The 27,370-nt window shown below is 41.0% G+C and overlaps 1 protein-coding gene across 4 annotated transcripts in view; it reads left to right on the top strand.

Moving 5' to 3' along the window:
- ELOVL6 (ELOVL fatty acid elongase 6) overlaps window positions 1-9,064 on the top strand; it is a 140,063-nt gene extending 130,999 nt beyond the window's left edge. For all 4 annotated transcript variants that reach the window (XM_081561829.1, XM_081561762.1, XM_081561676.1 and 1 more), the window contains one exon: window positions 4,749-9,064. In XM_081561829.1, coding sequence (XP_081417955.1) covers window positions 4,749-5,173 — 425 coding nt within the window. In that variant the 3' untranslated portion in view covers window positions 5,174-9,064. The remainder of the gene's footprint in view (window positions 1-4,748) is intronic.
- Window positions 9,065-27,370: the final 18,306 nt, after the last annotated feature.

Genomic DNA, 27,370 nt, shown 5'->3' with positions numbered 1-27,370 from the left:
AGCTTTTTCACTGTCCTCTTTCACCTTCATCTAGAGACTCTGTAGTTCCTCTTTGCTTTCTGCCATTAAAGTGGTATCATCTGCATATCTGAAATTATTGATATCTCCTGGCAATCTTGATTCCACTTGTGATTCATCTAGCCTAGCATGATGTACTGTGCATATAAGTTAAATAAGCAGGGTGACAACATATAGCCTTAAGTTACTCTTTTCCCAATTTTGAACCAGTCGATTGTTCCATGTATAATACTAACTGTTGCTTCTTGTCCTGCACACAGGTTTCTCAGAAGGCAGGTAAAATAGTTGGGTATTCCCATCTCTCTAAGAATTTTCCACAGTTTGTTGTGATCGACACAGGCAAAGACTTCAGCATGGTCAATGAAGCAGAAGTAGATGGGTTTTTTTGGAATTCCCTTGCTTTTGCTGTGATCCAACAGATGTTAGCAATTTGATCTCTGGTTCCTCTGCCTTTTCTAAATCCAGCTTGTACATCTGGAAGTTCTTGGTTCACATGCTGTTGAAGCCTAGCTTGAAGGGTTTTGAGCATTACCTTGCTGGCATGTGAAATGAGTGCAATTGTGCGGTAATTTGAACATCCTTTGGCATTGCCCTTCTTTGGGATTGGAATGAAAACTGACCTTTTCCAGTCCTGTGGCTACTGCTTAATTTTACAGATTTGCTAGCATATTGAGTGGAGCATTTTCACAGCATCATCTTTTAGGGTTTGAAATAGCTCAGCTGGAATTCCATCACCTCCACTAGTTTGTTTGTAGTAACGCTTCCTAAGGCTCACTTGACTTCACACTCCAGGTGAGTGACCACACCATCATGATTATCCAGGTCATTAACTGTCATTTTTGTACAGTTCTTCTGGGTATTTTTGCCACTTCTTCTTAATCTCTTCTTCTGTTAGGTCCTTGCTGTTTCTGTCCTTAATTGTGCCTATCTTTGTATGAAATGTTCCCTTGGTATCTCTATAATTTTCTTGAAAAGAGCTCTAGTCTCCCATTCTATTGTTTTCCCCTATTTCTTTGCATTGTTCACTTCCTTGCTATTCTTTGGAACTCTGCATTCAGTTGGGTATATCTTTCGCTTTCCCCTTTGCCTTTAGCTTCTCTTCTTTTCTCAGCTATTTGTAAGGCCTCCTCAGACAACCACTTTGCCTTCTTGCATTTCTTTTTTTTGAGGATGGTTTTGATCACCACCTCCTGTACAATGTTACAAAGCTCTGTCCATAGTTCTTCAGGCATTCTGTCTACCAGATCTAATTTGATCTCTGGTTCCTCTGTCTTCTAAATCCAGCTTGTACATCTGGAAGTTCTTGGTTCATGAACTGCTAGCCTAGCTTGAAGGATTTTGAGCTTAACCTTGCTAACATGTGAAATGAGTGCAATTGTATGGTTATTTGAACATTGTTTGGTGTTGCCCTTCTTTGGGATTGAAACTCCTAATTTACCCCATGCCCTGCTCCCACTTTTTCCTTTGGTGACCATAAGTTTGTTTTCTATGTTTGTGAGTCTGTTTTGTAAATGAATTCATTTGCATATATTTTAGATTCCACATATAAGTGATATCATTATAACATTTGTCTTTGACTTCACTTATGATATTCTCTAAGTCCATTCATGTTGTTGCAAATGGCAATATTTCTTTTTTATGGCTGAGTAATATTCCTGTGTGTGTAGTAGTTGTTGTTTAGTAGCTAAGTCCTGTCCAACTCTTTTCGACCCCACGGACTGTAGCCCACCAAGCTCCTCTGTCCGTGGAATTTCCCAGACAAGAGTACTGGCCTGGGTTGCCGTATCACATTTCTATCCATCCATCTGCTGATGGACACATGTTGTTTATCATGCTTGTATGAACATTGGAGTGCATGTATTTTTTTTAGTTAGAGATTTTGTCTTTTCAGAATATATGCCCAGAAGTGGGATTGCTGGATCATATAGTAGCTCTGTTTTTAGTTTTTTGAGGAACCTCCATACTGTTCTTCATAATGGCTATACCAGTTTACATTCCCATCAGTCTTATCTTTTCTGTTTACTTAAGGTCCCATCAGAACCTTAAGTCTTTCCAAGATCCAACACTGTCTGACCTTCCTTTGTACCCAATGTTTTAGGGCATCCTTGAAGAATAAGGGATAAGACAAGGGTAAGTACTAATTCCCCTTGTGGTTAATTAAATTTCAGAATAAGAAGAGGGACCACCTAGTTATCCCTGTTATACAAAAAGAAGTTGAGGTCACCAAAGGTCATGAAGGATATTGATTTTTCTCATATCTGAAAACCACCGAGATAGGAAAGAGAATGAAGCATCTGCCGTATAAATCCTGCTCTGTCTCACATCCCAGTGGGTTGTTTTTTTTTTTGGTACTTGTTAATGGAATTGGGTGTATTTGTCACTGTGCCTGCTCTTCATCTATTTTTATGTAAGTGTTCTTAAGTATATTTTTCAGAATCCCTAGGCTTTTCAGAGAATCATTATACACAAATAGCATCTACCTACATGGACACCATTCTTGCTTCTATAATATAAATTCTCTACCTTAGATGTGAATAGTGGTCTTTTGGGTAGCCAATATAGCTCAGATAGGAGAGTTAGACCAAAGAAACAGTAGTCTTTTTCTTCAAGGGGTTAATGTTGCTGAGATTTTGGATAATCCTGTAAAGCATTTTCAAGTAAATTCCACAAGAAAGTGTCATTCTCAGCTTTTTATCACTTGATTCATTGCTACCAAAATGATACCTATTATCCTCTTCAGTAAATACAGAGGATAATTTTTGTTCTTTTTCTGTTTTTGTCTTTTAACGTTTCAAAATTTATATTAGAGTACAGTTGATTTACCATGCTGTTAGTTGCAGGTGCACAGCAGTGATTCACTTATAAATATACATATACTCCTTCTTTGTCAGATTCTTTTCCCGTATAGATTACTAGAGTATTGAGTAGATTTCCCTGTGCTATACAGTAGGCCCTTGTTGATTATCTAAATGCCTAATTTATCCCTCCCCCACCCTTTGGAAACCATAAGTTTGTTTTTGAAGTCTGTTTTGCAAATAAGTTCATTTGTATCATTTTTAGATTCCACATATAAGTGATATTGTGTGATGTTTGTCTTCCTCTGACTTATTTCACTTAGTATGATAATCTCTCATCCATTGCTTCCAATGGCATTATTTCGCTCTTTTTTTATGACTAATATTCCATTGTATATATGCACCACATCTTTCCCATTCCTCTTGTGATGGACATTTACACTGCGTCCGTGTTTTAGCTATTGTAAACAGTGCTGCAATAAACACTGGGGTACATGCATCTTTTCAAGTTATGGTTTTCTCTGGATATATGCCCAGGAGTAGGATTGCTGGGTCATAGGATAGTTCTATTTTTCGTTTTTTAAGGACCCTCCGTACTGTTCTCCATGGTGGCTGTACCAATTTACATTTCTACAACAGTGCAGGTTGGTTCCCTTTTCTCCACACCTTCTCCAGGATTTATTGTTTGTAGACTTTTAAAAAAAAAATTCATTGGAGTATAGTTGATTTACAGTGCTGTGTTAGTTTCCGGTATACAGCAAAGTGAATCAGTTGTATAACTGATATCAACTTGGTTTCTTTTTGGGATTCTTTCCCCATATAGGCCATTTAGAATATTGAGTAGAGTTCCCTGTGCTCTACAGAAGATTCTGCGTTATCTTTTTTATATATTGTAGTGTATATAAGTCAATCCCGGTCTCCCAATTTATCCCTCCCCTACTTTATCACATAGTAACCATACATACCATAACCTAGTTTTCTACATCTGTGACTCTACTTCTGTTTTGTAAATGAGTTCCATACACACACTGGAATATTACTCAGTCATTAAAAAATTACAAAATATTGATATTTGCAGCAAAATGAATAGATCCAGAGATTGTCATACTGAGTGAAATAAGTCAGACACAGAAAGACAAATGTTATATTATATATATTACTTATATGTAAATACCCTAAAAAGGTATTTTTTGTAGACTTTTTGATAATGGACATTCTGACTGGTGTGATGTCTTTGTCTTTGGATATAGAGTATCTTTTTTGTCAATAGTTGTTCAGTAGTTACTTAGGATTTTGATGTTTTTGTGAGAAAAGTTGAGCTCAAGTCCTACTCCTCTATCTTGTCTCTTATCCAGGAATAGCCTTTTGTTTAAATTTTACTTTTCTAATTTCCATGTGTCAAGGCTTCACATTTTATAGGGAACCTACAAAGATAGATATGTTTTTAAAAGGTACTTTTGTCACATACCAAAGAAAGGTAGTTTTATTACTCCAGAGCGGCCTAAAAACATTTTACTGGGCACTTAAATTCAAATTTGTTTCTCTTGAATATCACTTGACTCTCTTCTAGGTGATATTTCCTAAAATGCATAGCCTCATTGGAAATGGACAATATACTTAGTAGTGTCCCTTCCAAATCAAAATATGATTGTGTGCAAAACACCTTTCTGAAAGTAACATTTATGGAGTGCTTACCACCTGCCTGTTTTGTACCCTATTTAATCCTCAGATAATTCCAAGCTACTATCTCCATATTACAGATGAGGAAACTAGAAAATAGGATGAATAACCTGCCAGGGTCACAAAGCTAGTAAATATCAATCCACAAGTCTAACCCAAATCCATCTCATTCTCAGGTACAAGTTCAAGACATTTACCTTCTTGATATAGAGTCTAGTCAAGGGGCTCATGTCCCTATCTTTTTGTGTCTTCCAGGAGATACAATATTCATTATTCTGAGGAAGCAGAAGCTGATCTTCCTACACTGGTACCACCACATCACTGTGCTCCTGTACTCCTGGTACTCCTACAAGGACATGGTTGCTGGGGGTGGCTGGTTTATGACTATGAACTATAGCGTGCACTCTGTGATGTACTCTTACTATGCCTTGCGAGCGGCGGGTTTCCGAGTCTCCCGGAAGTTCGCCATGTTCATCACCTTGTCCCAGATCATTCAGATGCTGATAGGCTGTGTCATTAATTACTTGGTCTTCCAATGGATGCAGCATGACCAGTGTCACTCTCACTTTCAGAACATCTTCTGGTCCTCACTCATGTACCTCAGCTACTTTGTGCTCTTCTGCCACTTCTTCTTTGAGGCCTACATCGGCAGCAAGATGAAAGCCATGAAGGCTGACTAGTGTCGGAACTGAGGAGGAAGCCGTAGCTCAGGGTCATCAAGAAAAATAACAGACAAAAGAAAATGGCACAAGGAATCACATATGGTGCAGCTAAAACAAAACAAGACACATGAGCAAACACACAACCCAAGGCAGCTTAGGGATAATTAGGTTGACTTAACCCAGTAAGTTAGTGATCCTTTTTGGGTGAGGACTCACTGAGTACACCTCCATCTCAAAGGACTGCTGCTGGAAGACCCCATTCCCTCTTTACCTGTCAACTCTAGGGCACATGAGAACAAAGTGGACCAGAGGCAGAGAGACAGAAGGCAAACAAGCTATTAACAGTATATGGAAAAAATAAATGAATTTACTAAGTGTTATATTTCTCTAAGGATCAAAGAAGTTTACTTAAAAACCATGTGAGCACATACATACAATCCTTTCTGACACTAAACTGGAGCAACAGAAAAGGTAAAAATGGAAGAGACATGGGGTGTATATCTAGAATAACGCTTTTGCAAAATTGGAAATACTTTTTAAGAAAGCTTACTGGTTGTAGCCCCCGTGAGAAGAGATGTCTTAATCACCTCCTGAGAAAACAGATGATAAAGTATATTTCCACTGAGAGAAAGACTCGTTCCCCTTCATAGCACAGCCATAACAAAACGGGGCACAATATTTTCCCGGGGCTCTCCCTGGGAGGAAGGAAACAGTGCAGCCCAACTCCTGAAAGGGCAGCTCCAATCTCAGCATTTCTGAGAGTCTTATTTCCACCCCTAAATGAGGTAGGACACAGCATCCTTTGTTCAGTTGCCTTGGGCTTTCAAACAGAAGAATAAATATAGAATAGAAAACAGACAACGCAACCAAATTATTTGAAAAATAGACTCTCTTACCTGTAAAAAGTTATGGCCCTGTACCGAAGTTCTTGAGCTGGGAAAGAGAAGTGAGCCGAAGATCAATATGAGAGACAATAAGTACACCCCTCCATAGTTGACTCCACACATAACTTTCCAAATGAAACCCTGTGGTACAGTCCACATTTTCTATATTTTTTGTGAATTTCACAGAGCAACCCACAGGGCTCTCTCCTTGATCTTGGGTGAACACTGTGTTTCTGCATCATCTGCTGTTGCTCCCTGAAGCAATGCAGAGGTGTTTAAAGTGCCCTCTGCTGGTCAAGCGGAGATACTTTGACAAACACACTTCATGGCAAGTTGGGCTGAACAGTTGACACACAAAGGGCCCCCTTAGAGACTTATACTTCAAATTTTAAATGATACAAAATATTCACCATATTTTTAGCTAAATCAGAAGACATTCTTCCTACTTTGAGTCAGCTTCAGAAATTTTTTGAAAAGGGACTTTCGCTCTGGAATTCAGAAAATCAACTTATTAAGAGCCATATTCTTTAAAAAAAAAAAGCTAGATACTATAATATCTGTAATATTTCAGTCCTTTACAAGCCAAATAAATGTGTAAACATTCCTGTATTTCAAAGAAGCAATTATGTCAAGTTGTTCAATGTGATATAATAGTATTCTAATTGGTTATATAGCTTAATGATTAGACAAACTAGATAAAAATTAGGGGCTACTACACTGCATAGATTAGACATGCATAACCACACGTATATATACACAGATGTGAAGTCCACTGAACTTTAAAGCCCAAATAAATAGAAACATGTTTTCTGGCTAGCAGAAAAAGAAGCTGTTTAGCTTTCTTGCTTTGAGTGTGTACAGAAAAGGGATTTTTCAAATTATTTTTATATTATTTTAGCTTTAATTGTGCTGTCATTCATGAAACAGAGCTGCTCTGCTTCTCTGTCAGAGATGACAAGGGCTTTCTCAGCATCTCCTCTATGTGTGGAATTGAAAAGAATAAAGTTTTATTCCATTCTGTGTGAATGGTCTGAACCATGAACAGAGAATCCGTGCAAACCAAGTCATGACTGATGGGATGGAGGGTGGGGCTGTATGCAGGGAAGGGAAGCTGTTATGTCTGTGTTAAATTATTGTGAACAATCTATGACGTCTTGACATTGGTTCATAGATGCATTGATCGAGGAATGTATTATTAGGGCAAAAACTGACATGGACTGAAAAGACAAGTCCTGCTATAACAACTAGTAGATTATTAGGATGTAAACAATGTTATTTTGAGCTTTGAAAATACATGATACTGTGCAATAAGCTTTTTTTCCTTATAACAGAAAATGAGCAGAATAATGAAGAAAAGGCCAAATAACAGTTGACTTGAATTTAACTGAAGGAGAGTTAGCGCTTATTTGGTTGATTTAATTTAATGATTTAATCCATTGATTTATCAGTGATCCTTTAATGCAGGTTAGAATAAGGAAATAATCATAGACTTTAAACAGACTCTGATGCTTCCAAAGCACTTTCATCTTGGCACAGGTTCATACTTGTGTCTACTTATGAGATAATTTAGAAATTTTGTTTACAGGTTGAATGTCTAATAAATAGTTTTAAAATTAGCTAAATATATCTAAAGGCATTTCCAATGTTTATCATGGGAGGGGGAAAAAAAATCACACCTTTAAAAAAACTGAAATTCTGGTATTACAGGTTCAACACACTGTTTATAACATCTCAGCTTAAGTGATTAATTCTATTAAGATATGAGGCTGGACCACTACCCCATGGCAAATCTGAAGCCTGTCAGAGAATTGACTGCCACATAGATAATCCTGCTGTCACTGAACATTCCAGAAAAACTTGGGCAAGCAAGTTTTTATAGCTGCCCCACTATGCTGCAATAGATTTCCTTTCTATTGAAGATTTTCCACTGCATTTCAATTCCAGTATCATGAAAACATTCCTGGATTGAAAAAATGTTTTAAACCAAACCTTCATTTCAGACATAAATACATGCAATTTGATACACAAGGTCTGAGCATCAACCCAAGTCTATGAGTTTGCAGTGAAAAACATTCTAGTGAGAAATTCTCTAATTCACAGATCAGGAGGTTTTATCTGGACCTTCTAGTTTTGCTCATGAAAACAGAGCCACTACTATATTCAAAAATCATGTGTTGAGATGATTCCAGTTAATTTACTCCCATCCTTCTAACCGCCTGTTCCTTCTCCAGGGGATCTTCCCAACCCAGGGATCCAACCCGTGTCTCCCACATTTCAGGCAGCTTCTTTACCATTTCAGTTACCTTCTTTACCATTTACCTGAGCCACCAGGGAAAACCTTCTAATCATACGCTGCTATAAACACGAGGGGACAGGGACAATACGTTCATATACTTTGCTGATGGGGAAAGAAAAAATTATATCCCTGTCATTTCTATTAATGTGGCTCTGAGTCTGGAACTTTACTGGGTGGGGTTTTTGCAGAATGGGATGGAAGAACACTTAGGAAAGAGACTCACAGAAAAAAAAAAATTTTTTTTTAATCAGCTGTGGTATCATCATAAGATAAAACCTGTCACATTAAGAACAAGAAAGCACCTGGAGTAAACTACACTGGAGAAGAATATTCCACAAGTCTGGTCTGGTTCCAGACTGCTGGGTTACCAGGGAGAAAAAAGCTCAGGTTGCTATCTATTATGAGAGAACAGCCTTTCTTCAGACACAACTAAGCTCCAGCGCACTTTTTCCCCCCATTTTGGTTAATAAATGAATCTTCAACATAGTTGTTGGGTTGGTCATGTGCTGACTCAAGAGAGCTGTTAGGAGAGTGGAAATGGTCAAACAGACCACCTCCCTGAGTTCAGTGCTTTGAGTTGTGTGTACATGGTCTGTGCCTGTCTCTTTGACACTTCTTTCCCTGAAAATGTTTCCATCCTGAAAAGTACAATTGTGTGAGAGCTTTATGATGAAAGTCTAGTGGTCCGATCTTTTTGCTTTCAATAATAAATATTTTGCTATCAATTCAGGATGGTAGTAGAGCCTATTTTTGTGCTGTGAGTCACTGTCTCCTGTAACTTAACTTGTTATTCTGTCCCTTTTCTATCTGTGTACAGGAACCGATTCTTTGTGCCTCAGACCCATCAACCAACCAAAAGAGATTTTGATAAGAATGAACCACAGGGTTTGGCCTCTGTTGTATACACATTAAAGTGAGAGCTGATAAAGCAATGATACCCTATGATACTGACAATCAATATGAAGTGTTAGGTCCCAGTCTTGCAGTGAACCAACAGCCTCTGTATGCTGGTACCCAATACTTAAGCAAAACAAGGATCATTGTAGTTATAGCATTTTCTTGGATGCCAGTTGTAACACGCCAATTATAAACATCTTTGAGTCATGTGGCAAAACCCATAGCTAAAGAGACCAGTTAGGTACCCCTGTGCAGGGCATCAAAGACTATTCACAGGCCTGGTGAATCACCAAGTTACTTGCTTCATCCTCAGATACTCTGAAAATTCAGGGCTCACAGAGAGGGAAAAATAGTCCCCAGGTCTCCCTTCCTCCTGAATTATACTTTTTTAAAAAAAAGTGAAACAAGTTATTCTAGCACTAACGAGACAGACAGTGGGAACACATCCATGGCGGAGTTCAGGGAGGCTAGGGAAATCTTAAGAATGGCAGTTTGATTTCATGTTGGGCAAGTAAAAGTCTTCGCATCAGATACACTTCACAGAAATCCAAACACGAAACTACATTGCAGTAAACAGCTCCTGAAGCAACTGGTTAAAGAAACTGGTTGTATAAATCACAGTCAGGCCATTTTTGCAACACATTTAAGCCAGGATTTCAAGGTCCCACCTCATGCTGGTATTGAACACTGTTATTCTCTCAATGCTTGGTGCCACTGGAGACTTTTTCCCAGGAGACAGAACCCTAGAATGCTCCAGAAGTAGCCTCATAGTGCTGCCCAAGCCTGTCAATTCAAACAGGTCTGCTCTCTGGGCATGTTCAGGCAGGAGGTTGCTTACTGCTACCCGGAAAACCACTGGAAGATTCCGCCTCTTAGAGGACCCAGTGCCTCTATTCAACTAAAAGCCCACCCATGTAAGCCTCACAGAGGAAATCACAGCAATGTTGGAATTGTTATTTTCAAGTGCTGATTTCACGACATTAAAAGAAATATTTTTTCTGGTATATTAAAAATAAAATCATAACTTTTGATTTAAAACCAAACTGTTTCCGGTTTCTTTTCTTTCTTATTCTGGGCAGTGCAAAGGAGGCATCCATAAGGGCTACTTAGAAATCTCAGAAAGGCCTTCCAGTGTGCTCACGGAACACAGGAGAGTCACTGAAACTCCCCAGTTCTCAAGCAGAGCCCAGGAATGATGTGGGTCCCAGATACTTCCGATCAAAACCCCACAGGTGTCCAGCCCTCCCATAGTGTTTCAAGGGTGAAACACAGCACATATTCTCCAGACCTGACACGTCAGAGCAGTCCTCATGGGGCAGGTAGTCTAAGTTGGAAAGGTGTTCATTAGATCAAATGTCACCAAATTAGAAGGAACAAGATGTAAACATAATCTCCTGAAAGTAGTATGCTGCTAAGTCACCTCAGCCGTGTCCAACTCTGTGCGACCCCATAGACGGTAGCCCACCAGGCTCTGCCGTCCCTGGGATTCTCCAGGCAAGAACACTGGAGTGGGTTGCCATTTCCTCCTCCAATGCATGAAAGTGAAAAGTGAAAGTGAAAGTGAAGTCGTTCAGTCGTGTCTGACTCTTAGTGACCCCATGGACTGCAGCCTACCAGGCTCCTCCATCCATGGGATTTTCCAGGCAAGAGTACTGGAGTGGGGTGCCATTGCCTTCTCTGGAAAGTAGTATAAATGAGTGAAATTCCAAGGCTCAGCCCTGAACTAGGAAGCACTGTGCCATGTCACTGGACAAAGAGTTCCAGGACAAAATGTGTTGGAAACAGGAAACATAGCGCCTACCCCCTAGGAGGGGCGGTACATCACTTACTCATCCGTGACCAGCAAGGGGAGCACAGCCCTCTACTCCCCGCTCCTAAAATTTGGCCTTCAACTTTTAACGTTTCTGTATGATCTATTGTATGTGTTTCAGGCTACAAGTTCATGTTTTTCTCTACAATGTGTACAATAGCAATGTCCCTACAGCATTTATATTTAAAACCAAGAACCTGTTACTTGTGAAGGTTCTCTATAGCTAAACTGCCATGAGCGCGCCTCTCTTTTCACATCATCTCAGAATAAATTAAGACAAAACTTCCCATTTGTAACTCATTTAATGTATGTTCTTAATTCAGGTCAAAATGGGTGGATGGGGAAGGGGAGACCTATACTGCACAGAAAGTCATTTTTATTAACTTCACAACAACAACAAAAAATAGTGTGTGTAAAGGAAAAGCAGAAACAAACCTTAGAGGTGTTTCTCTTTTTCATAGCAGTCTCAGACCCCAGTACAAATGATTGTGCCATCAGATAGCTTCTGATAGAAACGCAGTCTCATATAATAGTATACAAGCTTCAGAAATGAATATGGCGCACATTAAAACATGAGCATTTTATATCACTATCTATGTAGCAAAAATGCTGTACTTATGACACTTCAAGACCAAGAATATGCTATAGCAGGCTTCCTAGGGATGGAAAAATAAGAATAGGGTCAGAATACAGTATTTCAGCAACATGACCACTCTTGGTTGTTTCTGCAACATGAATGAAATTAATTGGAGCCATAATGAGGTATCATTAAATGCATGGTCAACAGAGTAATTAAAAGGGCTCCCCACTGGTTGGTCTGTTGCTGATGAATCTACAGGCCTCATAGATCTGGGGCGAGGTTTCATTTATTGCCAAACACATGTCCTGAGACTAAACAGAGGCCTTGCTGAAGCACTGGTGACCGCAGGGGTTTCCACTGTGCGGGGAGAGGTGGGCTGCACCAAGCGACCCCACCCCTCACAAAACTGTGCACTCAGACATACACAGAATCATACACGTGCTCTCCCCCTCAGCCTGTGACACCTGCACCCTCGTGTCACCATAAAGGACTCCAGACAAAATGAGAAGATCTGGATTAGAGCAGATTAAATTCACTGACCCAGTTCAGTCTGTAACCTTTGACATTTCCTTCTGCTTTACATTCTTCATCTATGTAATAGTTGAAGGATGTAACCATTAGTATTCCACCTTACTTATACATGGCTCCTCTGTCCGTGGGGTTCTCCACGCAAGAATACTGGAGTAGGTTGCCACTCCCTTCCCCAGGAGATCTTCCCAACCCAGGGATCAAATCCAGGTCTCCTGCATTGCAGGCAGATTCTTTACCATATGAGCCACCAAGGAAAATATATGCATTATAGAAGACGTGTATATATGGAAGACATATTTATAGGCTCTCAGAAAACAGCACAGCATCCTCAGGGTTAAACCCATGGGGCAGCCCCTCCTGACACACCCCCTACCGTCTCACTACTGGATTCTGCAGTCTTTGGTATTTTCAGCCCCCCAGGGTGAAAACCCTGTGCTACAGGCTGGGGTTTCATACACAGCTTCCTTTTCTATCGACTACACTAATTCCTTTCATACTAGAGGGAAAAACTGCCCCCCTGGGTGTTGCTATGCTGTGTTTTATTTATGAAAACTCTACTGGGTGTTTCTTCAGGCAGCCAATATCTCTCTACAAAGAGAAGGCAAACAGGTTTGCAATGCTTGCATCTTGTCTGGCTTGTAACTCGGTGTGAGTTACTATAAAATACCAGTTCATTTTTGCAAAACGAGCATTTTGTCTCCTAATCAGAAGCAGTTCTTATTTCAACTTGGTTTTAGAATAATCAAATCTATACAACATAAATCTACTGAGCTTCCAAACTGACTTAGGCGGCCAAGGCAACTCATTTGTTTATTTTCACCTAAGCCGAATTTCCCCCAGACCCACTGGCCTGTAGAGGCAAATTGTTTGCTGGTTTGTAGCTCCCACTGATGCAGGACCTCTGACTTCCTGCCAAGTCCCTTACATCTAATTCTAGAAATTGCCAAGGGGAGTCTCACAGCCTCTGTCAGGCATTTCTGCTATGTGGTCACTCCCACCCCACCTCCCTGCCATCCACAGCCAGCCCAGCTGCTATTGCATCTGTCCACTGGGCCCTGCAACCTCTTGGCCTGGCTAGGTGGAGTGGTTCTCAGAAGGCCTCCACTGCCCCTCAGAGAGACAGGGTGCCCTCTGGTCTTCAGTGGGACAAGATGCCTCTTTCCCTTGGTTAGATGTGCTTTGTGAGAAAAACCAACCCCTTCTCTACCTAACAGCCAGACATGCTTCCAGGAACTAAAGAATGGATTTGAGAAATGGCCACCACACTGAATCAGAATGGCTATTTCCTCTCCTGCCAGGGGCAAAGCTGGCCCTTGGGTTGAGCTCATTGGATCTCCTTTTACGTAGAGAAGTAGTATCCCCAGAAGGCCCTCAGCCCCACTATAAATGGACTCCTGTGGCTACCACCTCTGCTCCCTAGACTTGCCCTGACGTCTCTGAGTCTAGCAGAAGACACAGGTGGAGTTCCTTTTCTAGAAGCCTCCAAGGTCTCCTCCAGGCTCCCCGTTATCTGTTCCTCACTACAGGTCCAGGCATCTCTGAGATGCACTTAAATTCAGCCCTGGCACCCAGCCAAGTTTGTAAAAATGAAATGCAAGCACACTGACCAAGGGAGCATTTCAAGAAAAGATGCACCTAACAGAAGCAGAAAGACATTAAGAAGAGGTAGCAAGAACACAAAAGAACTGTATGAAAAAGGTCTTAATAACCTGGATAACCACAATGGTGTGATCACTCACCTAGAGCCAGACATCCTGGAGTGTGAAGTCAAGTGGGCCTTAGGAAGCATTACTACAAGCAAAGCTAGTGTGGGTGATGAAATTCCAGCTGAGCTATTTCACATCCTAAAAGATGATGCTGTTAAAGTGCTGCACTCAATATGCCAGCAAATCTGTAAAATTCAGCAGTGGCCACAGGACTGGAAAAGGTCGATTTTCATTCCAATCTCAAAGAAGGGCAATGCCAAAGAATGTTAAATCTACCCCACAACTGCACTCATCTCACGTGCTAGCAACGTAATGCTCAAAATACTTCAAGCTAGGCTTCAATAGTACATGAACAGAGAACATTCAGACGTACAAGCTAGACTTAGAAAAGGGAGAGGAACCAGAGATCAAATTTATTACATCCACTGAGTCATAGAAAAAGCAAGGGAATTCCAGAAAAAATCTACTTTTGCTTCATTATCTACACTAAAGTCTTTGACTGTGTGGATCACAACACACTGTGGAAAATTCTGAGAGAGATGGAAATACCAGACCACCTGACCTGCCTCCTGAGAAACCTGTATGCAGGTCAAGAAGCAACAGTTCAAACCGGATGTGGAACAGCGAACTGGTTCATCCTGCTTACTTAACTTATATGCAGAGTAAATTATGTGAAATGCCAGGCTGGATCAAGTTCAAGCTGGAATCAAGATTGCCAGGAGAAATATCAATAATCTCAGATATGCAGATGACACAACCCTAATGGCAGAAAGCAAGGAGGAACTAAAGGGCCTCTTGATGAAAGTGAAAGAGGAGAATGAAAAAGCTGCCTTTAAACTCAACATTCAAAAAGCTAAGATCATGGCATCTGGTCCCATCACTTCATGGCAAAGAGATGGGGGGGAAAAATGGAACCAGTGACAGACTTTATTTTCTTGGGTTCCAAAACCACTGTGGATGGTGACTGTAGCCATGAAATTAAAAGATACTTGCTCCTTGGAAGAAAGCTATGACAAACCTAGACAATGTATTTAAAAGCAGAGACTTTACTTTGTCAACAAAGGTCTGTCTAGTCAAAGCCACGGTTTTTCCAGTAGTCATGTATGGATGTGAGAGTTGGACCATGAAGAAGGCTGAGCACCGAAGGATTGATGCTTTAGAATTGTGATGTTGGAGAAGATTCTTGAGAGTCCCTTGGACTGCAAGGAGATCCAACCAGTCCATCCTAAAGGAGACCAGTCCTGGTTGTTCATTGGAAGGACTGATGTTGAAGCTGAAACTCCAATACTCTGGCCACCTGATGAAAAGAGGCGACTCATTGGAAAAGATTCTGATGCTGGGAAAGGTTGAAGGCAGGAAGAGAAGGGGGAGAGAGAGGATGAGATGGTTGGATGGCATTACCGATTCAATGGACATGAGTTTTGAGCAAACTCTGGGAGAAGGACAGGGAAGCCTGGCGTGCTGCAGTCCATGGGGTCGCAAACAGTCTGACACTACTGAGTGACTGAATTGAACTGAGCTACTGAACAATGAAAACATACTTAAGTCCTTTCCTTTCTAGTGAAAATCAACTTTTGAATTAGACAGGCAAACTGCAGAAAGTCATGACAATTTCTTAGACTTTCTCTCTTTATCCCTGACTTATGGCCTTCTCATGTGCACATTTCATCTGCCTGGAAAGTAGAGGTTAGGGCACTTGTGTTGAGTTCTCATATCCCTGCCCATGCTTTCCTACCTTGTGTGGCCAATCACCACATAAATATATAATTTGTTATTTGTGGCCTGTTGAAAAATCTGACTTCAATAGATTACAATCTTTACAGCAGTGGTCCCCCACCTCCAGGATCTAATGTCTGATGATCTGAGCTGGAGCTGATGTAATAATAATAGAATTAAAGTGCACAATAAATGTAACATTTGGATCATCCTCAAACCATCCCCCCCCTGCTCCTGGTGCATGGAAAAATTGTTTTCACAAAACCGGTCCCTGGTGCCCAAAAAGTTGGGGACTGCTGCTTTATAGCTCAAAGAATCAAGTTCTCCCGTCCTCCCTGGCAACTCCAGTGCCTTGGAGTTAAATATTTGTTGAACTAACGAAAAAAAATGTTAGTTGCAGCTGTGGATATAAACAGCATTTTAGATCTGTCTTCTTTCTCCTCTGTGTGCTAAGTGTGTGTTTGTAAATGTTTGTGTGCCCTGGGAAAGCCCTTGTCCTTTCTCACTGTATACTTACAAATAGGCAGAACTGTGTTATGAGCCACTGGATTAGTTGCTTATTCCAGGGGAAATTTTTTAAATCTCATGCAATATCATAGTTTGATTAGCAAAAGTTCTTGTCTAGGGCTTCAGAAAACAGGCTCTGGAATCAAGTTGCCTAACTCTGCCATCTGCCTGGAGGTAGTTATTTGACTACCTCAGTCAAATTGTGCCTCAGTTTTGCCATCTGTGAAATGGGCATAAGAATGATACCTACCACATAGTTATTGTGAGGAATTAATGAGATAATCCATGTAAAGCCCTTAGCATAGTACTTGCCACATAGCAACTGCTCAATAAATATTAGCTAATATTACTACTTCTGTTATTTCTTACTTTCTCTCTTCTGGGTGATAAAATACATGTGTTGTGCTTAGTCACTCAGTCATGTCTGACTCTTTGCAACCCATGAACTGTATGTAGCCCACCAGGCTCCTCCGTTCATGAGGATTCTCCAGGCAAGAATACCGAGTGGGTTGCCATGTTGTCCTCCAGGGGATCTTCCCAACCCAGGGATTGAACCCAGGTCTCCCACGCTGCAGGTGGATTCTTTACCATCTGAGCCACCAGAGAAACCCAAGAATACTGGAGTGGGTAGCCTATCCCTTCTCCAGTGGATCTTCCCAACCCAGGAATCAAACCAGGGTCTCCTGCATTGCAGGTGGATTCTTTACCAGCTGAGCCACCAGGGAAGCCCACAAATACATGAACCTCTGTTTTTTCCTCACTGTGATCCTCCTACAGTTTGTCTATATAACTTCATTGTCTTATTATTACCATGCATTCTACAAACAACAAAAATATCTTTTCCAGGTTAAAATAGAATGGGATGCTAGGTTAAAAAAAAAAAAATCAATGAGAGTAAATGTAAAGTTTTTTCTGACATTTCTGTCATGGTTTGTTTTTTGTTTGCTGCTTTTGATATCCATTCCTGATCAGCCAAGATCCTCGAGAGAAAGAAAAAAAAAATCTTCCATCTGAGTACCCAGTATTTGTGCCCAGATATTATTCTAACTTGTCCTAAAAGATCATTTCGCTCCACAGCTCACTTCTAGCATGAATATTGTAGCAAAAAGAATTCTTGAGGAGATAGAGGTGAGTTCTTGTGATGCATAGCTTTAATATTAGGTTTTCAGCATAATGCAGTGAAAAGTTGCCAGGGCTCTCAATACGACACAAAGAGAATGGCCTTCCTATATCATGGCTCTGGTGGGTGTGTCTGTCAATAACAAATTTGTGCTTTTTAATGAAGCTTTCTAATAAAAGAAACTTGACTCCAGAAATACAGACATCTCTCAAAGGATTATTATATTCAAAAGGCCCTAAGACTCTAGAATCTACATATAAAATTCTAAGCTAATTAAACATGTACTTGTCATTCAAAAGTAGTGAATGAAATATTGATCACTAGAAGCATCACTAGATGTAGACTTATTCCTTTACCTTTAAGCTCACAAATAAAACTTCAATTTTTAAGTGTCTGTAATGAAATCTGATGAAGAAAACTTGTCCCTGTGCAAGGAGGTATATTTGTCTATTTGAACTAGATTAAAGACATTTTGAGGTTTTAGACCATGGATTTTGCTTTGAACTGTGGGAATTATTTAAACCTCATTTAATTTATATTGCTATTAAATATAATAAGAGTGTATAATGCCACTAAAAAGGGTTCTCTTTGTCTAGAATTTTCGTGCACTATACATTTCTGTATTAATCAGCAATTATTTTACAGTAACTGCATTTTAATTATAACAGCATGCTTTTTCTTCAAAACTGCAGTTCTACTTAGTGTATTTATCCAATGTACAGCTCTGAAGCTAGAATAAAGTCAACATCCCTAACAAATAGGATGTTAGAACCTGTTTACATTTCCTTTTTTCTTTTTGTTACATAAAAATTGTTTATCAAGAAAAATACTTGCTATATCTGAAAAGCTGTTTTAGTCCTTATCAAAATATCTCACATTTACATATATATGTTTATTTTTTAAAAGAATTTTCAGTTTTATCTGTATTTTGAGCTGCTCCTTAGAGCTTAATTCATAAAGATTTTATTGAGCCTAACCACTCCATGGGGAAACAGTGGAAACAGTGAGAGACTTTATTTTCTTGGGCTCCAAAATCACTGCAGATGGTGACTGCAGCCATGAAATTAAGAGACACTTGCTCCTTGGAATGGAGAAGGCATTGGCAACCCACTCCAGTACTCTTGCCTGGAAAATCCCATGGACGGAAGAGTCTGGTAGGCTGCAGTCCATGGGGTTGCACAGAGTCAGACACAACTGAAGCGACTTAGCAGCAGCAGCAGCTCCTTGGAAGAATAGCTATGACCAACCTAGACAGCATATTAAAAAGCAGAGACATTACTTTACCAACAAAGGTCTGTCTAGTCAAAGCTATGGTTTTTCCAGTAGTCATGTATGGATGTGAGAGTTGGACTATCAAGAAAGCTGAGTGCAGAAGAATTGATGCTTTTGAACTGTGGTGTTGGAGGAGACTCTTGAGAGTCACTTGGACTGCAAGGAGATCCAACCAGTCCATCCTAAAGGAAATCAATTCGAATACTCATTGGAAGAACTGATGCTGAAGCTGAAACTCCAATACTTTGGCCACCTGGTGTGAAGAACTGACTCATTTGAAAAGACCCTTATGCTGGGAAAGATTGAGGGCAGGAGGAGAAGGGGATGACAGAGGATGAGATGGATGGTATCACCGACTCAATGGACATGAGTTTGAGTAAACTCCAGGAGTTGGTGATGGACAGGGAGGCCTGGCGTGCTGCAGTCCATGGGGTCGCAAAAAGTTGGACGTGACTGGGCGACTGAACTGAACTGAACCACTCACGAAACCTTTTATTATAAGAACTTTTAAACACATATAAAAATAGAATATAATAAGCTCCCATATTCTCAGCATCTAGCTTTTTAACATTTATTAACATCTACCATATCTGCCATATTTGTTTTAAGGTAAATCCCAGGCATTATGACATTTCATTCTGAAATATTTCAATAATCACTGCTTTAAGAAAAGGCATTTGTTTACATAGCCACACTATAGATATTGTGATATTTAGAAAAATTACTAATAATTTCTGATAATCATCTAATATGCCAGCCATTTTTTCAAAATCCCTGGCTATCTCCAAAATGCCTTTGTTCAGAGAGCTTCTCCTTGCTTTTTTTCATGCTGAGTGCTTTGTTAAAGAAACAGGGTCAATGGTCCTATGAAATATCCAACATTCTAGATTTTTCTGTTTGCTACTGTGGCATCATTTAACTTATTCATCTACCCCTCGTATTGTCTACCAGCGAGAAGTCAAACTTTTTAATTTTTTATTTTGTACTGAGGTATGTGCTAAGTTGCTTCAGTTGTGCCGAACTCTTTTGCAACCCCATGGACTGTAGACCATCAAGCTCCTCTGTCAATAGGACTCTCCAGGCAAGACTACTAGAGTGGGTTGCCATTTCGTACTCCAGGGGATCTACCTGACCCAGGGATTGAACCTGAGTCTCTTGTTTCTCCTGCATTGGCAGGTGGGCTGTTTACTACTAGCACCACCTGGGAAGCCCAGGGATGCAGCTATATTGGGGTATAGCCAATTAACAATGTTGTGATAGTTTCAGGTGAACAGTGAGGGGACTCAGCCTTACATATACATGCATCCATTCTCCCCCTCCCATCTAGGTTGCCACATAACATTGAGCAGAGTTCCATGTGCTGTACAGTTGATTCTTGTTGGTTATACATTTTAAATATAGCAGTGTGCACATGTCCATCCCAAATTCCGTAACAATCCCTTCTCCCCATCTTTCCCCCCATAAATCTTAAGTTCATTCTCTAAGTCTGTGAGTCTTTTTCTGTTTCATAAGTTAATTTGTATTATTTCTTGTTTGATTACACATATAAGGGATGGCATACAATATTTCTCCTTCTCTGTCTGACTTAGAGAATAGCTTGATTAGATTCAAGCTATTTTTGGCAAGAACACGTCATTGGTTTCCTAGGTGGTACAGTGGTAAAGAATCCACCTGCCAAAGCAGGAGACACAAGAGATGTGGGTTTGATCCCTGGGTCCGGAAGATCCCCTGAAGTAGGAAATGGTACCCTCCTCCAATTTTCTTGCCTGGAAAGTCCACGAACAGAGAAACCTTGCGGGTCATGGTCCCAGGGTCGCAAAGAGTCAGACACGACCAAGCATGTGCACACGTGTGTGATACTGCTTCTCAAAGGAGCACATGGCGCCTGCATATCCTACTTTTAGGGAGGCTGAGATTAATGTCCTCTTTCCCCCTTATACTATGGGCTAGTACTTTGACATCTTTCAAATATACAGTTCCCTAAATTAAAAGACACTTGTTCCTTAGAAGAAAAACCTATGACAAAACTAGACAGCACATTAAAAAGCAGACATCACTTTGCCAACAAAGGTTTGTATAGTCAAAGCTATGGTTTTTCCAGTAGTCAAATACGGATATGAGAGTTGGACTGTAAAGAAGGCTGAGCACTGAAGAACTGATACTTTTGAACTGTGGTGATGGAGAAGACTCTTGAAAGTCTCTTGGACAGCAAGGAGATCAAACCAGTCAGCCCTAGAGGAAATCAACCCTGAATGTTCACTGGAAGGACTGATGCTGAAGCTGTAATACTTTGGCCACCTGATGCAAAGGGCCACCTCATTGGAAAAGACTGATGCTGGGAAAGATTGAGGGCAGTAGGAGAATGGGGAGACAGAGGATGAGACAGTTGGATGACATCACCGAGTCAATGGACATGAATTTGAGTAAACTCCAGGAGTTGGTGATGGACAGGGAGACCTGGTGTGCTGCAGTCCAGGGTCGCAAAGAGTGGGACATGGCTGAGTGACTGAACTGAACTGAACAGTCTATGGAATCACAAAGAGTTGGACACCACTTAGCAAATGAACAACAATAAACCTTTCAATAAACCTAATCCTATGGGCATCCATTTTGATAATAGTTGCCTGAATCATCTACTCCACTGGGGGATTAAAAACAGATGAGATTTTATAATTCTTTTATATTATCCCACAGTAACTAAAAAAAGATCACTCCTTAAAGTGAGGCAAGGTGAAGGCCCACTGGTGAGGAGCACAGGCTGAAATGCAGGCAGCAGGGGCCTGATGACGAGACCATGTGTGCCTCAGCCTCCCGGGGTCTGCCCACCAGTGTCCTGGCTCCGGACCAAGAATCAGAGGAGGTGCTTAGCCTAAACCAATTGCCTTTGAAGCTGCTCTTGGAAATGCTGAGCTACCTGCCGCCAAGCATGCTGCTCCGGCAATGCCGCCAGATATGCTGGTACTGGCACCCCCGGTGGACACCCAAGATGCGTGGCTGAACATCCTGCCCTATAACCACACCAAGCTGTGGCCCATCGTCAACGCTTATCTGTCCCCCCACCCCTACCCCACTCAGGACCATGACAACCCCAGGCCCTGCCTCCTGGGCTGCTTCTGTGAGTGCAGAAACAACGGATGTAAATTCATCCTGAACCCCACGGGCAAAGAAGACTTCTGTAACCATATGATGTCAAACGGTGGCAATGACTAGGAGGAAGAGGAGGAAAACTTGGGGGTCAGGCCAGGAGCTTCTTAGGAGGCAAGCTACTGCCCTGCCTACAGGTGTTGGTACAAGGGAGAAATGTAAGACTTGGAGAAGGAGGGTTTGTGGCCGGAACCCCGGGTAGAGCAAAGATTTGGATTTGTGTCTCTTGCTGCTGGGCAGAACAACAAGGCAATGACCATCCGTATCAGCTAGTCCTCAAACTTTTAGATGCTAACTATGCCATCCTGCATCATTTTTTATAAACATTTTCCCGTCTGGTGGCAGACAGTTTCTCCTTTTGGATCACGCATGCATTCACCAATATCAAGAAGAGCATCTGCTTTGTGTTTTTTGAGCCCAGGGTCGAGGGCTTTGACTTGTAGCCTGAGCAATGTGGAGTCTCCACGTCCCAATCCAGTGTCATTGTGCGGGTCCGTCAGACCCAGTCGATGGCTGTCCCTGTAAAACAATGAGAGCGTGCCTCCCAGGAGCTGGGACCACCGGCTGGGCCAACTCAGTTCTCAAGGGCTTGCAGATCCTGGTGTCCTGGGTTCTCCTGGGTCCAATCAAGCGTCCTACTCGGCCCTGTCCTTAAATTCTGGAAGCTATGAGAAGAACGTTTCTACATCACATTTACTAACTGCTGCTGCTCTAATGCAGCCCCTCTTCTCCTGAGTGGAGATGCATGCGTAAACACAGGGCAATGGTGAGAGGGCTTCTCACCCTCCCCCGCTCCACGCCAGGCCCCTCTGGTTCAGTCCCGTGCCCTCTGCCTTTGTCTTCTATTTCTGCTGCAGAGGCTTCATTGGTCCCTTCCAGGAAGCCCTCTCCTCGTGTCTGAACTAGAAGGTCATCCCTATAGCTGAGTAATTCCAGCCCCTAACTTTCTGTGATTTCAAGCCTGGGACCAAGACTCAGAGCTGAAATCGAAACTAACTCAAAACATTGTTTGGAGGCAGAGGGTTCTGCCCACACTGTGAACAATGAATTTGGTCCCCTGAGCCCAACTCTACCCTGGATTGTATGGTGTATAAAACTTTTACTTTGTTACTTTGAAATTCTTTTTTAGTATGGAGATAATAAATCAGGAATATATCTTTCAGTCATAGGTAATAAATATAATATTTGCTTAAAAAATCACTTCTTAAAATTCAACATCCATTCAAGATTAAAAAACCTTATTAAAGTGAGTATAGGGGGAACATCTCAACAAAATGAAAGCTCTGTATGCCAAACCCACAACCAACCTAATAGTCAATGGTGAAAAACTGAAAGCCTTTCCACTGAAATCAGAGCAAGACCAGGATGCCCATATTGGGGCATTTCTATTCAGCATAGTATTGGAACTTCTAGATTCAGCAATCAAAGAAGAAAAAGAAATAAAAGGTAACCAACTTGGAAGAGAAGGAAGCAATCAAGATGGTGGAGGAGTAGGACATGGAGCTCACATCCTCTAAAAAATACATCTACATGTGAATGATTCTTACATAACGTCTACTGAACGCTGGCAGAAGACCTCAGACTTCTGAAAGGGCAAAAAAACCTCCACATAACAAGGTAGGACATGAGAAAAGAGAAAAAGGAATCAGAATGGGACCTGTGCCCCAGAGAGGGAGCTGTGAAGGAGGAAAGTTTCCCCCACCCTGGGATGCCCCCTTGCTGGCGGGAAGATCAGCCTGGATGAGGGGGAGCTTTGGAGCCTTGGAGGAGACCACAGCAATCAGTCTGAGGAAGGAAAAACAGAGAGTGACCTGCACAGACGGTTGGTACCACTGCCCTGCACTCTCCAGGCTGAGACGCTTGTCTGCCAGTAGAGGTGGGGGCTGGATGCTGAAGCTCAGGATTTAGGGGTCAGACCTGGGAAAAGGACCATGGTTGGCTGTGCAGAGACAGCCTGAGGGGGCTAGAGTGTGGCAGTTGAGGGTGTATGTGAAAGAACATTGGGCGTACAAGAGAGGCAAAGTGCCACTGTTAGCGGGCACATGAGGAGAGAGGTGGTATTGTCATAGAAGCTTCTTTCCCCATATGTATGTTCTCGGGCAATAGGAGATCACCAGGAGCAGGTATGAGCCACCACTGCCAGCATGGGCTCCAGAGGCAGGTTCAGGCAGCCGCCTTTGAGAGACCATAGCAAGCTCCAGTCACTGCCCCCACCATCCCAGGAGCATGCCCAGGCTGCTGCTGCCACTTAAGGATCACCAAGCAGGCACCAATTGCAGATCGCACCCAGCGCGGGCCCTGGGAGTGTGCATAGGCTGTAACGCTTGCACATGTCTTATCGAGAGGATAATAGCCAGCACACAGAGACAAGAGGCAGCACGCATCCAAACTAAAAGCAGCCCTCGCACCAAAAATACTAAATCCACACAAGTTACACGGGGACACTCCCAGGTACAAACAGCCTTCCAAGACTACCGTGGATAATTACTTCTCCTAAAGTCACAGAGTAAGAGAAATACAAGTAGAATGAAGAAGTAGAGGAACCACTCTCTGTTAAGAGACCTAGAGAATTCCCCTGAAGGAACAAACGATGAAGCAGACTTCTTCAGTCTAACAGACACTGAGTTCAAAAAGGAGGTAATGAAAATACTGAAGTAATTAAGAAAGACTATCAACATAGATGCAGATTACTGTAAAAAGAAGGTAGAAGGAGGAGCCAAGAAAAATTAGAAAATTCATTTGCTGAGATGAAAGCTGAGCTAAAGGCAATGAATAGCAGAATGAATAATGCACAAGGATGGATAAGTGATTTGGAAGACAGAATAATGGAAATCACCCAATCAGAACAGCAGACAGAAAGCCAAATGAAAAAATGAAAGCAATGTAAGAGAGACCTATTGGATAATATCTGGAGAAGGAAATGGCAACCCACTCCAGTATTCTTGCTTGGAGAATCCCATGGACAAAGGAGCCTCGTGGGTTATAGTCCATGGGGTAGCAAAGAGTTGGACACGACTGAGCAACTAACACACACACACATTGGATAATATAAAGCATGCCAATTTACACATAATAAAGATTTCAGAAGGATAAGAAAGATAAAAGGTGTTTGAAAATATATTTGAAGAAATCTAGCTGAAAACTTCCCAAACCTAAAGGAGACAGATATCCAGATACAGGAAGCACAGAGGGTAACAAGATGAACCCAAACAGACCAACATCAAGACACATTATAATAAAAATAGCAAGTTAAAGAAAGGATTCTAAGGACAGCAGAGAAAAGCAGACAGTCAATTACAAGGGAATCCCCATATGGCTATCACCTGATTTCTCTACAGAACACTGCAGGCCAGAAGGAAGTGGCAAAATATATTCAAATTCTTGAAAAAGGAATATATGCGATCTAGACTACTGTAGGGAGAAGGCAATGGCAACCCACTCCAGTACTCTTGCCTGGAAAATCCCATGGATGGAGGAGTCTGGTGGGCTACAGTCCATGGGGTCGCGAAGAGTCGGACATGACTGTGCAACTTCACTTTCACTTTTCACTTTCATGCACTGGAGAAAGAAATGGCAACCCACTCCAGTGTTCTTGCCTGGAGAATCCCAGGGACAGGGGAGCCTGGTAGGCTGCAGTCTATGGGGTCGCACAGAGTCGGACACGACTGAAGCGACTTAGCAGCAGCAACAGCAGCAGACTACTCTAGACTACTCAATCTAGACTACCCAGCAAGATAATCATTTAGAATAGAAGACAAAGAACTTCTCAGATTAGCAAAAACTAAAAGACTATAGCAATACTAAACTTATCCTTAAAGAAATATTGAAATAGCTTTTCTAAATAGAAAAGAAGATGATATAGGAAAAAGGAAATCACAATTAGAAAGTAAATCACTTAAGCCAGTATATAGATCAAAACGGAAAAATAATCTATTTGTGAAAGTGAAGATAAACACAAGGAACAGCAAAAGGATAAACCTGAAGATACAAAAGAGGACATCAAAATCATAAAATATGGAGGAGGAGAGTAAGAAAATGTAGATTCTTGTTTTAGAATGTGTTTGAGCCTTATGACTATCAGTCTAAGGTAAGAAGATACAGGAAGGAGTTCATATGCTTAAAAAACAGGTTAACCACAAATGGAAAACATAAAATAGATTCACAAAAACCTAAAAGAGAACCTAAGGATAAAATAAAATCAGACTACAAAAACAAAAATGAATAAAAGAAGAAATATAGAATCTACTGGAAAACAAAGTTTAAAATGGCAATAAATGTATATTTATCAATAGTTACCTTAAATATCAATGGATTAATGCTCCAATCAAAAGACAGAGTGGCAGACTGGATAAAAAAACAAGAGTCTATATATAATATGCTGCCTACGAGAGACCTACTTTAGGGGAAAAGATGCACATAGATTAAAAGTGAGTGGATGGGAAAAGATATTTCATGCAAACAAATGATGAGAAAGGAGCGGTTGCAATATGGAAAACAGACAAAATAGACTTTAAAACAAAGGCCATAAAGACAAAAGGAAACTATAAAATGATAAAAGGATCAATACAAGGAGAGAATTTTACACTTATCAATATATATGCACCTTACGTGTGTGTGTGCACTAAGTCACTTCAGTTGTGTGACCCAATGGACCCCAGCCCGGCAGGCTCCTCTGTCCATGGGATTCTCCAGGCAAGAATACTGAAAGAGGTTGCCATGCCCTTCTCCAGGGATATGTACCTAATATAGGAGCCCCCAATACATAAAACAAACACTGACAGACATAAAAGGAAAAGTTGATGGGAATAGAATAATTATAGGAAACTTTAACACAGTACTCACATCAATGCACAGATCTTCTAGACAGAAAATTAGAAAGACAACAGAGATCCTAAATGATACAATAGAACAGCTAGACTTAATTGATATTTTCAGGACATTACATGCTAAAAATCAGAATACATATTCTTTTCAAATGCACATTGAACATTCTCTAGGACTAACCACATACAACACAGGAGACCTGGGTTTCATCCCTGGGTCGAGAAGATCCCCTGGAGAAGGGAATGGCAACCCACTCCAGTATTCTTGCATGGGAAATCCCATGAAGAGAGGAGCCTGGTGGGCTACAGTCCATGGGGTCAAAAAAAGTAGGACACAACTAAGCGATTAACACTTTCACTTTCACTTTTCAACCACATACCAGGGCACAAACGACAACAAATTTAAGAGTATAGGAATTATTTCAAGTATCTTCTCTGACCACAACAGCATGCAACTAGAAAAAAAACAACTACATGGAGACTAAGCAATATGTTAATAAAAACTCATGGATCAATGAGTAAATCAAAAAGGAAATTAAAAAATACCTTGACACAAATGACAAAACACATCCATAAAAAATCTATGGGATGCAACAAAAGCAGTTTCTATAGGGAAGTTCATAGCATTACAGGCCTTCCTCAGAAAACAAGAAAAATCTCATAAACAACCTAACCTACCGCCTAAAATGATTAGAAAAGAAGAACAAACAAAATCTAAAGTGAGTAGGAGGAAGGAAATAGTAAAGATCAGACAGGAAACAAAATAGAAGAAAGTCAATCAAATTAAGAGTTGGTTCTTTGACAGGGGGAGCCTCTGGCCAGGTTCACCATAAAGAAAAGAGACAATACAAATAAATAAGAAATGAAAAAGAAATACCAACCAATACCCAAAATTTTTTTAAAAGAATACTATGAACAATTATATACCA

The sequence above is a fragment of the Giraffa tippelskirchi genome, chromosome 1 (genome assembly GCF_054371585.1).
Source record: "Giraffa tippelskirchi isolate mGirTip1 chromosome 1, T2T-mGirTip1v1.2.pri, whole genome shotgun sequence".
Classification (NCBI taxonomy): Eukaryota; Metazoa; Chordata; class Mammalia; order Artiodactyla; family Giraffidae; genus Giraffa; species Giraffa tippelskirchi.
This window is presented reverse-complemented; position numbering and strand designations above follow the sequence as displayed.